The 13,561-nt window shown below is 40.1% G+C and overlaps 1 protein-coding gene across 2 annotated transcripts in view; it reads right to left on the reverse strand.

Moving 5' to 3' along the window:
• Positions 1 to 879: 879 nt before the first annotated feature.
• The window catches only part of LOC145400209 (uncharacterized), a 37,340-nt gene continuing 24,658 nt past the window's right edge, over positions 880 to 13,561 (reverse strand). For both annotated transcript variants that reach the window (XM_080272727.1, XM_080272735.1), the window contains one exon: positions 880 to 7,169. In XM_080272727.1, the coding sequence (XP_080128853.1) occupies positions 2,160 to 7,169 (5,010 nt within the window). In that variant the 3' untranslated portion in view covers positions 880 to 2,159. The remainder of the gene's footprint in view (positions 7,170 to 13,561) is intronic.

Genomic DNA, 13,561 nt, shown 5'->3' on the forward strand with positions numbered 1-13,561 from the left:
ATAAGGGAAAATGGAAAGACAAACATGGGGTTGTGGAAGTAGCCACGGGGGAAAAAAGACGTGCAGAAAGAAAAAACATTACTAACAGTAAGGGAGGAGAGTGAGAAGAGAGTATGAGCTCGAACTGCAAAAGGTGGCTTGGTCCTAGGAGTGGAAAACGTCTAAGTCAAGACTGGGAGAAAGTAGAGAAGAGGTACGAGGAAAACAATGTAACTTAACATACGTACAAAGAGAAAGTAGAGCATGATGGCAGAAAAGTGATGGAATTCCTGATTCAGCATATAGACTCACAACTGGGGAGGACTTAAAGTGCCAAGAGCCAGACACAAACCGTGACGATGCACAGAATTAAGTTGTTGGAGGACGGTGTCTGAAGTGGAAGAATAAACTTGGCAAGCATAACTGAGTTTGGAGAGAACGAGAACAATATGGAGACGAAGGAAAATACTCCGATCAGCACCCCATGACACACGAGACAAGTTTGTAAGAGACGGAGGCATTGCAAAGCTGAGATTCTCAAGGAGGCAATATGATCCTTCCACAACAAAAAGAGAGCATAAATGTACTACCAACACTCACTACAAGTGCTCACCACACTTGAGTTTTGAAGTCTGACCCAGGCCACACCTTGTTTCTTTTAGCTGCCTGTGCTACCAGTGACTTTCAAAGTTAACATCCAACAAATTATCTGTTGTCAATTACAGCAACACTTACCTCTTGCACAAGCTGTCAATTCAAATGTGACCATCATACTGAACAGTGCCAACTGTACATGTACATTGTTTACATCTGCTTCTCATTTTTTTTTTTTTTCCCAATATATTTTGCAAATACAATAGGTTAATGATGCAACGTCTTGATAGAGAATATATATTTTAAGTAGTACTGTCTGTACTTTCTCTAACCTTGAATTCAGAGAGGGAGAACAAACGTTTCCAATTTGAAGGTTATCAAAGATCCATGCTGATCAGCCTTTACTTGGAAGCTCACAACAATATGTACTACACTACACACTCAGGGTAAGGACAAGTACTGTACAAAAATATCTGATATCTCTGATAAGAAGGTTCTAGGTATAACTATTTGCCTAGACTGCAAGAAAAATGATGTACATAAGACACAAAAATAATGTTTTCTGCCTGGTACCCAACAACTTTACCTGTCAGGTGTGTGGAAGGCCCAATATGTATTTGTCATGGTCACTAAATGGTTATACTGTACAAAATGCTTACATTAAACATCACTGACCTACAGATGCATATTTAGTCTAATGCCCATACTCAGAGAATCTTTAAGAAAAAATACTGTATAGGTAGAAAACACTCACTGACTTGGAGTCACACTTAAACTGCTGGTACATGTGCATCCTGTACATTCTGACTGGTCAAATGATTAACAGAGAAAGAGAAATACACGGCCAAACTCCGCAAAAATAATAATTCCTCCTTTAAAACATAATACCCTTCAATTCTGCTTAAGCATCACTGGTTTACACATAATTGTACACTCAATAAATAATAGGAAAGCACAAGGTCTGGTGTATCATTCATCAACTTGACTATACTAATACAATTCAAACAAATTGGTCATCAATTGATTTCATTACAATACCAAAATTAGAGGCATCATCTGATTGAGCAGAGAACATGATGGGTATAACGAACAGAAATCCATCAACAAAAATATCCATAAATATAAAATTCAATGCCAAAAATAAAATGGCATCACATTAAGTACTCATCACACGTGACACGTAATTGACCTTTCCACACACCACAATATAATATTTGTAACTAACTTGTAGTACAGAGTATGAAGCAATGATTTAAAACTCAAGTACATAACTAAAAAGCATGTACAATACACAGTGTTACAGATGACATAATTATAAATCCTTAATAGAGTAGATGAAAGAAAGCCAGATTGCATGATCCCCAAAACAAGTTTTTAAGCTTTAGAATGTGGTTCTCACTCTCACTTTAGGTAGAAACATTAGCAACCTATCCAATACAATGAATTCTGTACAGAATAATGACCTCTTTCTAAAGTCAATACAGTACTATTATTGTACAATATGCATAAACCTTGTCGAAAATGTACACTTGGCTAATTCATCCAAAAATATAAATGTTACACCTTTACAGTAAACAAATGAAACATTAATAATCCTCTGTAAATACTTTTGCATTTAAAAGTTCATCATTCCATACACAAAGCTGATCTAATGGGAAGGGAAGCTTGCCCAAGTGGTACCATCGCTTCATATTCAGGAGAGAGACTAACCGCATTAACGACCTGGCACGAATGCCTGACTGCCGGGAACACCTCTCGAATCCTTCAAAATCAATGGTAACATTTACAGCCTCAAGTTTCTCCTTCTTTGGCAAATTTTTGGGTGAGCAAGGAATATCTGATTTAGGGGAGGATGTGTATTTTCTCTTAGCTGATGCAGTGCTTGCACCAAAGAATGCCCTAATATCACACTTCTGATGGTAAACTCCTTTGGCATTTGAAGTTTTAGCCTTATGAATCATATGCTCAGAGGAAGGTTGGGGGCTAAGCAGGACACTGCTGGTTTCTTCTATTTTCTGAGGTCGAGATTTCTGGACAGCAAAAAATGAGCGTATGTCTCTCATGCTTCCTGGTGACTTTTCAATCTTCATCTTTTTAGCAGGAGGTGAAACAATAACTGGTGAAGCAACTTCACCTTCACTATACTGCACTACACTGCTCTGTGGATCACTGATCATCACTTGTGCCTTCAGCTTTGCTCCACGAGCTTGCCATTCCCTGTTTTGCAATGTACTTGGTGATTTAGGTAACTTACAAGTCTTAGGACTTAAAGGAGTATTCATACTTGGCATACTTTGTGAAGAACTGTCAGCTCTACCCTGTGGATTACTGGATACGGGAGATAATGCTGTATTGGGACTAGAAGCACGATCACCAATGTTAATTGCATTCTCCAACTGTTTTGAAGTATCACAAGATGGAAATACACGCGAATCTGTAACCCCTGCTTGCTGATCCTGTATAAGAACTTGAGCCTTTAGCTTAGCACCTCTACCATGCCATTCACGAGGAGACAAATTAATATCTGCTGGGGAAAGCGGAAATGGTTCCTCACTTTTGACACATTTTAATTTTTTCCTCCCCTTTGAAGATGACTGGCTTTCAACAGATAATTCACGGGACACATTACCAGATACAGAGGTTTTCTTACATATGACAGGAGTGTCTTCCACGTCTTCAACATTCTGTTCAAATTCAGTAACAGTGCAAGCTTCCTTCTCAATCCTAGGTGATGCATTTCTTTTGGGACTCTGCTTGGAAACAGCCAAACTTTCTAACAGTTTGTAACTAGGTCGTCTCTCTCTAACAGATCTTAATCCACTGGTATCCTCTTCATTTGTGTCACTGACAGCCTTGGCAACAGTGGTATTTGCACTTTCATCTCTTTTCAGAGGCATTATGTCAAGGGTTTCTGAAAGTGCACGTTTTTTCCGTTTTCTGTTCTTTTCCAGCTTTAGTGTTGGACTATCATGTACGTGAGAGAGACCAGAGGTCACTTCTTTGCTCACTAATGAATGAGTTTTCTTTGAATTATCCATGTTTGCAACAGATGCTTGTGGGGCCTGGGGTGTATGTGGATATGAAACTTGTTCAACAGTCTCATTTTCAACAGGTCTCACAGGGCTCACCTCAGTTTTATCTCTTGGCTGTTTACTTTTTGATGTCCTAAGACCCAACTTCAACTTCTCCTTGAAATTGTGCATTGATGTATCTCCTTTATAATTCACTGCAGAACTCTCACTGAGGTGTCTTGACCTGCCCTTCGATAATTTGTAATTCAGTCTACTGCCACTGTTGTGCCCAGCCTTTTGAGAATGATCCACAACTGACCTACATACAATGATAGCAGATTTTGATCTCAAACGCCGCCTACGCTGTCTTCTTGGATAACCAATATTTGTCATTACAATTACTTTGCTGGTTTCATTTGATGTTTGTACCTCAACCATTTCTTTGGATGTCTCTTCTTTTACACTAGCTTCAGTTTTCTCTGGTGAAGGTTTAGAAGCTATGCTGGAGTTCAAGGAAGAGTTCTTGGATACTTCTTGTGTTATTAAATCACTTGATTCTACACGGGAAAAAGTTGCTGTTAATTCTGAACTACTACTCCTTGCTGATACACTCTTCTGAATCTGATTTAGTGTTCCTTTACTAAGATCTTCTGAAATTGTGGGAATTTTTAATGTTTCACTGAATGAACAAGTTGTACGTTTTACCTGTTGCCTAACAACATCTGCATTTTCTGAATCCTTATTCTCACTATCACTGTGTAAGTCAACAGTAGCTTTATCATTGCCCTTGCTTTCACTGTAACGAATATCACTGAAGTCAACACTCTCGCTTTTAGATTTCTTGTTTTCTCCATTATCATTTACATCAATATTCTCATTTTCAGGTCCTCTGTTATCATCATCTGTTACTGGCACTTCAACACTGTCATTTTCAGATCCTAGCTTTTCATTTTTATCCTTTATGTCAACAGCTTCATTTTCAGATCCTATCTTTTCATTTTTACCTATTATGTCAACAGCCTCATTTTCAGATCTTATGTTTTCACTATCATTCATTGCATCAACATTCCCATTTTCTCCTCCCCTTTCTTCAAGATCATTAGTTGTGCCAATGTTCTCATTCTCAGATCTCTTGTTTTCCATACCAATAGTTATACAAAACTTATTTTCATCATCACTGACATTTTTTAGACCTAGGTCTACAGTCTTACTGTTAGGACCAATACTAGCACTATTATCACGAACACAAAGTGTAGCACGTTTTGAAATCTCAGTTTCACAAGGTGGTAATGGAATGTTCTCACCTTGAACTGGGTCATCACTGAGTAAGTCCTGACTACTACTGCTGGATCTACTCTTACTTCTTCTTCTCGACTTTTTGACCTTATCAAAATGTTTTTTAGGACTTTGTGAATTTCCTTTACCTGAAACGTCTTTAAAGTTTTCACCCAAGGAGTTAACAGTTTCAGCTGTACTGTTAACTGTCATAGAAACTGTTTCTTTACAAAGCTCACCTTTCTTAGTGATGTCTACAGAGTCTGGAGTACTGATACCAGAATTTTCAGTGTTACATTCATTCTGAGAAGTTTTTAGTATTTTTTCATTCCCTCTTAGTCTGACTGGCACCTGAGATTCAGTATTTTCTGAACTTACCCTTGGAACATTAAGCTCACAAGTGTTTTCTGAACTTACTCTTGCAATATTAAGATCACAAGTGGAGCTATATTTGGAGCTTTTAGTGTTTACAGGTTTACTTTCCTTCTGAATTTTCTGAGCCTTGTTCACATTCAATTTCCACACTTGTCTGACTGGAGTAATACTACTCTTACTTCCTTTCATAGTCAATATAGGACTTGGGACAAAGTTTTCTAAATCCTCAACATTGGGAAAGAGAAAATGACCAGGATTTACAAACACTACGTTATTTGCATCGGTAACATAACCAATTTGGTTGGTAACATCTCCCAAGGCAGAATCACCTACAAAGATAGCGTCCATACTGGCATAAACTTTAAAGTTTGGATTCTTAGGCTCAGTTAGCAGAACAGACATCTGCTCATTGAGGGAGGGCAAGGTAAACAGATCAAGCTCTACTGTTGGGATGTTCTCCTCCTCTGTCTTTGCTACTACAACTGGCTCATTTTCAAGGTTCTCATTTTCAGCTTCATCAAATAAGGAGTCTATATCTGAAAGATCTGGAGTATCATCAGTGCGTACCTTCCGTGGTCTTCCTGGCCCACGCTTTCTTTTGTTCCACCTTCCTCGAATACTGGTACCTCTTGATGTCTGCCTTCCTGTCTTTGGAGTATAGTTCTCACTATCCTGACAATCTTTTAATTTTTGCCTATGAGCTTTTTTGTTCACAGAACTGGACCTACTAACCTCTCCCTCAGGTGTCAACTTTGGTTTTCTTCCTCTTTTCTTGACTTTCATGGCTAATGACTCTGGTGGCTCATTCACAACACTCAGTTCTGTTTCAGTCGGTTTCAAAATTTGTTTGCGTCTTTTTTTTACTGGTTTAGGCTTACTTACTGGAATGTCCTCAACTGATGTACAAATCTGCCCTTTTTCTACAAATTCTAGATCAAGTGATGCTTCAGTTCTACTGGCAGGTACTTGGGCTGAAGATTCATTAGATTTGGCTTGTGACACTTCATTAGATTTGGCTTTGGACTTTAAATTATTTACTTTTTTAACTTTAATTTTTTTCTTGTTCACATTTTGAGTATTATTTTGTGATGACAGTGCTTTAGCTGCTGAAGTTTCATCAGTACATTTTACAGTAGTATCACTTGTTGCACTTAACTTTATTGTAGAAACACCATTAACACTGGCTGAGATTGCTTGAGATGACTGTGGAAGTATCTTACAGTTACTACCTAGTGTCACAACACTCGTGGGCCCAAGGGATTTCATTACCAACCGTGGGCCAACATTAACAAATGGTAGTGTTTTAGGCATGGATTTGTGTACTATTACTTTTCCAGTACCACTGGAGTTAGTTTGTTGCAAATTTTTTATTTTATGATACAAAGTACTGCTAGGAGTTGCAACCAGTTTTACTGTACTAGTTTTTGACAATGATTTAGTAGAGGAATTCACGAGATCACCATTACAATTATTTTGTGAATTATGTCCACTGACTTTGATTACAAAGTTTGGGCCTGTTGCTCCACTATTACCACTTACTGTGGTCACTTCATCTGTAGTTTTATTGGACACAATTTTACCAGTTTTATTCACCTTAATGATGCCATGGCTCTTCCTGAGATGAGCATTCATGCCATCAACATGAACCCATAGAGAGCAATGAAGGCATCTCAGCATTCCCAACTCCAAAAGCTTCATCTCATGGGCTGGATCACTGTGGGCTTTTTCCGCCAAGTGGCGATGGTAGGTCTTGACTGAGGGGAACCAGTGGCCACAGCATCGGTCCTCCCGCCCCACCCCGACCAATTTGATCTGGGAGAGGCGGCGTCGCTTGGTGTTAATGTCACTGCTGCTCTGGGAGGTTGGAGTGGGGATGGTGGTCACAATAACACTGATGCTGCCACCTCCACTACCACCACCATCACTGGCCATACCCTAAAATAAATATATCATAAATACAATACTTGTATGTATATATGTACAAATTCTCAGATAAATGCTAAAATCCTGAAATACGCAGCCATTAAAGGTCCACAAGAATAAGGATGTATACAATGTAGATATGAGAAAATATCTTTATCTTTCTATCTAACCATCATCTATCTACACACACACACGGATATAAACAAGACAGCCGACGTGCATCTGCAGGAAGGCTCCCAAAAATCTGCCATAATTTTAGTATACAGGATGAAATCCCATCTCTAAACTGTCTGTGGCTGAAGTTAAGGTGGAGAGATTCACCTGTATAATTGAAACATTTGGATGTTCTTTGGGAGCTAAGGTGAAAGCAGAAAATGACACACAGAGAAGGAGGAGCAGAGCTGCATATGGTTGACGAACGTGGTGATTTCTATGGATCTGACCATCAAAATGACATGCATGTTAGTAAATAGATTAATTATTAGAATTTCAAAGATGAAAGAAGTAATTGAAAACATGACAAATGATAAAGACAAAGAAAGCCGACATAAAAGATGAGCAGGAACTACTGCCAAGGAGAGAGCCCTCAAGAAGAAAATACGTGATTTAGATGCGGAAAATAAAGAAGCAAGAAAGAACTTGAGTGAAACTGACTGTAAGACTGAGAATCATACAGAAAGGAACAATCATTATTGCTAGATATATTCATTCTGAAAGTTATTAAAGGTATTTCTGCAGCAACCTGTATAAAACAGAAGGGCCAAACGTTAGGCCCATCCAGGTTAAATTTATGAATGAAAATGTGGCAAAAGAAGTGTTGGGAGCAGCACATAGGCTGAGTGATGAAAATCTGAAAAAAGTAATGATAAAATATAAACTCCAATGAGAGAACTAAACTGAAAACATTGCTGGTTGAAACTAAAAACAAATATGAGGAAAGATTAGAGGGACAAAGATTTTTCTTTTTTTTTTTTGAGTGAAGGACATGGCACTCAGAAAGTGGTATATAATGAACGATTAAAGAGAAAAGTACAAAATGATTTGATAGGCCTAGGTAAAGTTGGAGCAAATATGAAAGTGATTAAGAAGACTCAGACTCATACAATAAAGGTAATGTATACAAATGTGGATGGATTGATAATGAAGAAATTAAAACTTGGTGACTGTATTAGGTAAAAGATGCCAGAAGTGGTATGTCTATTTGCAACTAAATAGGAGAGCGAATCTGATGCAAATGTGCTTGGCTGGAAAGATAATAATGTGAGGAGGAAAGACAGAGAAGGAAGTTTGGAGGAGGTGTGATGGTTATCCATCCATTTGTCCATCGATGATCCAATCCTACGTTGCTCCATGAGGAGTGTAGGAGCCTAGGGCTAGGCATGCTGGTCCTGACATTTAAGATGGGAGTGACCAGCCTCACTCATCCCCGAGTGGCATTATGTGAACAATAAACTCAAACCATCCCTTGGATATAAACCTTCACCAGCTCAATTCCACTGGAGCACCGTAATTACCCACTAAACCACCAGATGCCAAAATTTGGTTATATGGTTACCACCCAGCATAGTAAATGGTTTCATGGTGTAGGGGAAACCATTTGGCTTGTCACTTAGTGTAGAGTCACCCACCGGCAGAAAGAAGAGGAAAGAATGAAGAAAAGAACGACAGAAGAGGATACAGTAGAAGGAAAGAAGGATGAAGGAGAGGAAAAGGCAGACAGCTGAGAGCTGCACTAAATCAAGTGAATGGATGGTGAGCACCCCCACCTAATGCAAAGGAGGAGTGATGATTATGGGGGGAGGGGGGAGGTACATTTAGGAAATACGAAAGTGGAAATACTGTACTGGGAGTGGAAACAGTGGAAGAACATGGAGAAAAGTTAGACATAGTAGTGATGTACAATATGTGCTACCACGGACCACAGCATGGAAGAGGGATGAGTATGAACAGTTGAGTAAGTCTCCAGATATGCTAAAGAAGATAATTAAGCGGAGAAATAGATTGCTGTTAGTGGGTGATTTTAGCTACAGAGAGGTTGATTGGGAAGGAACTGATGCGGTGAACAATGTGGAAACCTAGGGGTATAGGATGATAACGGAAAATATGTTAATACAGTTGGTTAAAGAAAATACACGAATTAACCCCTTCGTGGCCGCCAGCGTCGAATGATGTTTAGCCGATAAATATGGTCCGTTACCTTTCCCCCCAGGCCCTGTCCTTTTTATTAGCTAGTTATACAGTAATTGTATCTGGACCGAGGGTGTTTTTCCTCCCTCTTTTCGTGATGCCCTCATTCTCTCATTTTTTAAACAGGGAAAGCTAGGCCATGCTCCTTAGGATTATCGCCCCATTGTGCTTACTAGCTGTCTCTGCAAGTTTTTCAAGTGTATGATAAATCACTGTCTTATGTGGCTCTTGGAATCCAAACAACAGGTGTTCTTACAGAGACGAAGGATGGAGAACAATTCATGGAGTGTTGAAAGGCACACTATACAACTGACTAGATGACAGCCAGAAGACAACATGCATAAATTCAAAAGTAGCTTGAAGGGCATGGAATTCAGAGGAGAGATAAGAACCACTACTAATGTTACTTAAATGAAGACCCAAGCCATTAGGAACTAAATAAGCATTTGCAACAGACTCCCCATCCAAATGAAGGACAGGGAAAGGCATGGGAATACAATAAGTACGCACAGTATGCGAGTTTACAGTACGCGAATCATATAGTATGCGAGGACCTATTTTTTAATTGAATTTTAGTGTATTTTTTTAATAGTATGTGAATTGAACTCGTAATAGGCGAGACGGCAGTGAAGAGTGGCCCAAATCCAGGGTTACCCTCAGAATGTGACATTGCCACCCCAAGACGGGCCAACGGTTGCCTAAGCTTCACACACCTTGTGATGTCGATAAGCATGAGATCAGGGGCATACATTCGGTAGCAGTGGAGCAGGATCCCCAGGAAGTCATGCAATGAGTGGACGAGGCTGATGCAAAGCAGGAGACCACAGCAGAACAGCCAGCAGCACCAGTGATGGAGAGTAGAGAACTGTCGATGATGGGGATCAGCTGGGTACTGTGCCCTTGATAAATTCAAGGAAGAATTCAAGGACATCGAACACTGTCAGTTGTGAGTGGAGGAAGTGATGACTTCACTGGACAGAACCTTCTGCTACTACACAGACAGGCACAACCAGAAGGTTTACAGAAGGAAGCAAACCCTCATCACCTGCAGCCTCAAAAAAGTAAGGAATCTCTCCCTTCAACATCAGAAGAGCCATTTCCTGGGGAGGATCTAGAGGATGATGCGGTCTGAGGTGTCAGAAATAGATTTTGAAGGGTTTATGAACGAAGTGAGTGCATTAGCTAGTGAAAGTGTCGAAAGTGCTGGTGGCTAGAGTGGTGAGGAAAGTGGTGTGTTGGGTGGTACAGGAGGTGCACGCTAGGTGCCTCACCCAGCCTCGGATCCCCTTCTTACGTCCATCAAGCCTGTTGTCCTATTGGGTTAAGGTGAGCAGCCATATTCTTGTTGGTTTAGCTAAGCCATATCCTTGTTGATTCAGTAAAGCCATAATCTTGTTGATTTACTTCATCTTAGGTAATATGTCTTAGATAGTTTCCCTACACAGTACAATACTTAGGTCTGAAAGGAGTCTCAAGGGTTACTGATGAAGGGGGGTGCCTCCCATTAGTAATTTTTCCCACAAGTTTATGTATTCACAGTACCCGAATTCCTAGTACGCGACCTCCTCTGCTGCCCATAAACTCGCTTACTACGAGTGCCTACTGTATGCTTACCGGCTATTTTGCGAATACATTTCCAGACGGAAGCAATGGGGATATTGGCACAGTAATCACTCCAATATCCGACGTAATAGAGCCATAGGTAGGTCCGGATATTGGTTCTGTCCGGATATTGGGCCCCAGCTTATGGACTTGTACTTATGGACCCTAACTCAGAGAAACATCTATACAACTCCCTCTGGACATGCACAGCACCTATTTAAGACCCAAATCACACCAATAAGGCACATAAATGACTGAAATAAATGCAAAAGAAACATAAAATGAGGGTTTAGAAGTAGGTTCATACAATATTAAACATTCTGGTGACTGGCTCCTGGACTGGTACTTATGGACCCTATCCTAGCCTAACTCAGAAAAACACCTTCCTACTGCACATGCATAGCTCCTAACACCCTATTCACACCAATAAAGGACATTAAAGAGTGAAATGAGGTAAGTATAGTATGGAAAAAAGTACAGTATGAAACATTCTTATGTCCGGATAGTGGGGATGTTCGGATATTGGGCGTCCGGATATTAGAGTGATTACTGTACTAAGAGTGGAAACATATAATCTGCAGCTATGCAATTTAGCCCTGTTAACAGTCTTACAAAGAGGAGCACATGCCTTTTTAAACAGAAATGCACTCTGATCATCAGGGCTGTTGCGTTTACATAGGAAACTTTTCCAACATGCACGTTTAACATGGAGTGCCATGGTACAATCAGTCCCACCAAGGCACACATTTAGGAAGTACATGCATGGGATGACCTGCGAATTGTGATCAAAGCTGCCCTCAGAACTATAACATTAAAAATGGTAAGCATATCTAAAACAGTAGGAAAGGAGGAAGGGGGTATAGAGGGAACCAACAGAGATGTAAATGATGGCCAGTCAGCCTTCAGAAAGTACCAACAAGGAGGCCTGAGCATGGGACAATGGGGAGTAAGTTTAACAGGAATGTGATCACTAAACATAGCACCAGAAAGAACAAGCCAGTGAAAATGTTAAGAGAAGGGAACAACAAGAAAGATCTAGACACGAGAATGTACGAGTTCCAGCATCAAAATGCATCGAAGCACCTGTATTCAAAAGATACAAATCATTACTAAAAACAAATTACTCAAGGTGGTGGCTATGAGAATTAGTAATAACATCGCCCCATACAGCATGGTGACAATTAAAATCACCCAACAATAAAACTGGAGTGGGTACATGGGACAATAAGACAGATAAGGCATGAAAATCAATAGACTGGGAGGGAGAGAAATAATTGGAAATCATAGTAACCTAACATCCAAGAAAAATACCAAAAAAATGACATGGAACAGTGGTGCAAAGGAAGAGACGTTCAGGAAGAAATGAATGATGGACTAAAATAGTTGAAACAGCAAGAGAAGTAGGAAAGAACAAGAAACAGTAGTCACGTAAAGGTACTGGAGAGGGAGACAAACGGGGTTCATTCAAACACACTAAGGATGGACAGAAAAAAATAAAAAATAAATAAATAAATAACAAAGGTCACTGCGATGGGCCATAAAACTTTGGATGTTCCACTGTGAAACAGACATACTGAAACTTAAAACACCAAACAGAAGTAAAGCTCTAAATAAAACTAAGAATCAAATAAAAGGATAAAAGGAAATAAAACTATCAATTGCCAGATGCCTCAATCCCATAAGGGGTGGCCACAAACAAATAGCTTCCATGTTGCCCGGTCCCCTCCCATTTCATTATCCTGAGCCCAGCTCACACTCCCCTCTCTCATATATCTCTCCACTCTATCCGTCCATCTCATCCTCGGCCTCCTCCTCCCTCTCCCCCCTCTCCACCTCACTCGCATACACTCTCCTCGTCAGTCTCTCGCTCTCCATCCTCTCCACATGGCCACACCACCTCAGAGTATTTCTCCTAACACTTTCTATCACATCCACACCACAATGCTCCTTCACTACCTCATTTGTCAGTCTCTCTCTCCATGTAACTCCACATGCTCCTCTCAAATAACTCATTTCCACTGCTCTCACTCTTGACTTGTGTCCTTCCAACAAGGTCCAAGCTTCATTTCCACTGGTTAGGGTTGATATCACAATAATGTCATCCAGCAACAATTTTATTTCCATGCTCACTTCCCTGTTTCTTATCAATGCTTTCAAAGAACCAGCAACCTTCCATCCCTGACATACCCTTTCAAGCATTCCACCCCCTAAACTTCCATCCTTACTCATCACACTACCTTAAAGTAACTAAATGCACTAACATCTTCCATTTCCTCCCCATCCAGACCCACCGTACATTCAGTGCTTTCATTTTTCTCGAAGACCATAACTTACCTCTCCCCTACATTCACATTTAGATTCTGTTTCTTACACACACTACCAAACTCAATCACCAAGCCTTGCAGTTCCCCTGTCTTCACTTAACAATACAGTATCATCTGCAAACAACAGTACAGGGAGTTTCCAAACACTGTCATCTCTCATTAGGGTCACTCAAACATCCACTGTCCTACCTTGTGCCTCTTTCATAACCCCATCCATATTCAGATTATACAACTATGAGGCCAAGACACATCCCTGTTTCAATCCGACCTTCAAACAGAAAAATTCATTCA

Source organism: Coenobita brevimanus, chromosome 6 (assembly GCF_032717465.1).
Source record: "Coenobita brevimanus isolate Jiangsu-jjx chromosome 6, ASM3271746v2, whole genome shotgun sequence".
NCBI lineage: Eukaryota > Metazoa > Arthropoda > Malacostraca > Decapoda > Coenobitidae > Coenobita > Coenobita brevimanus.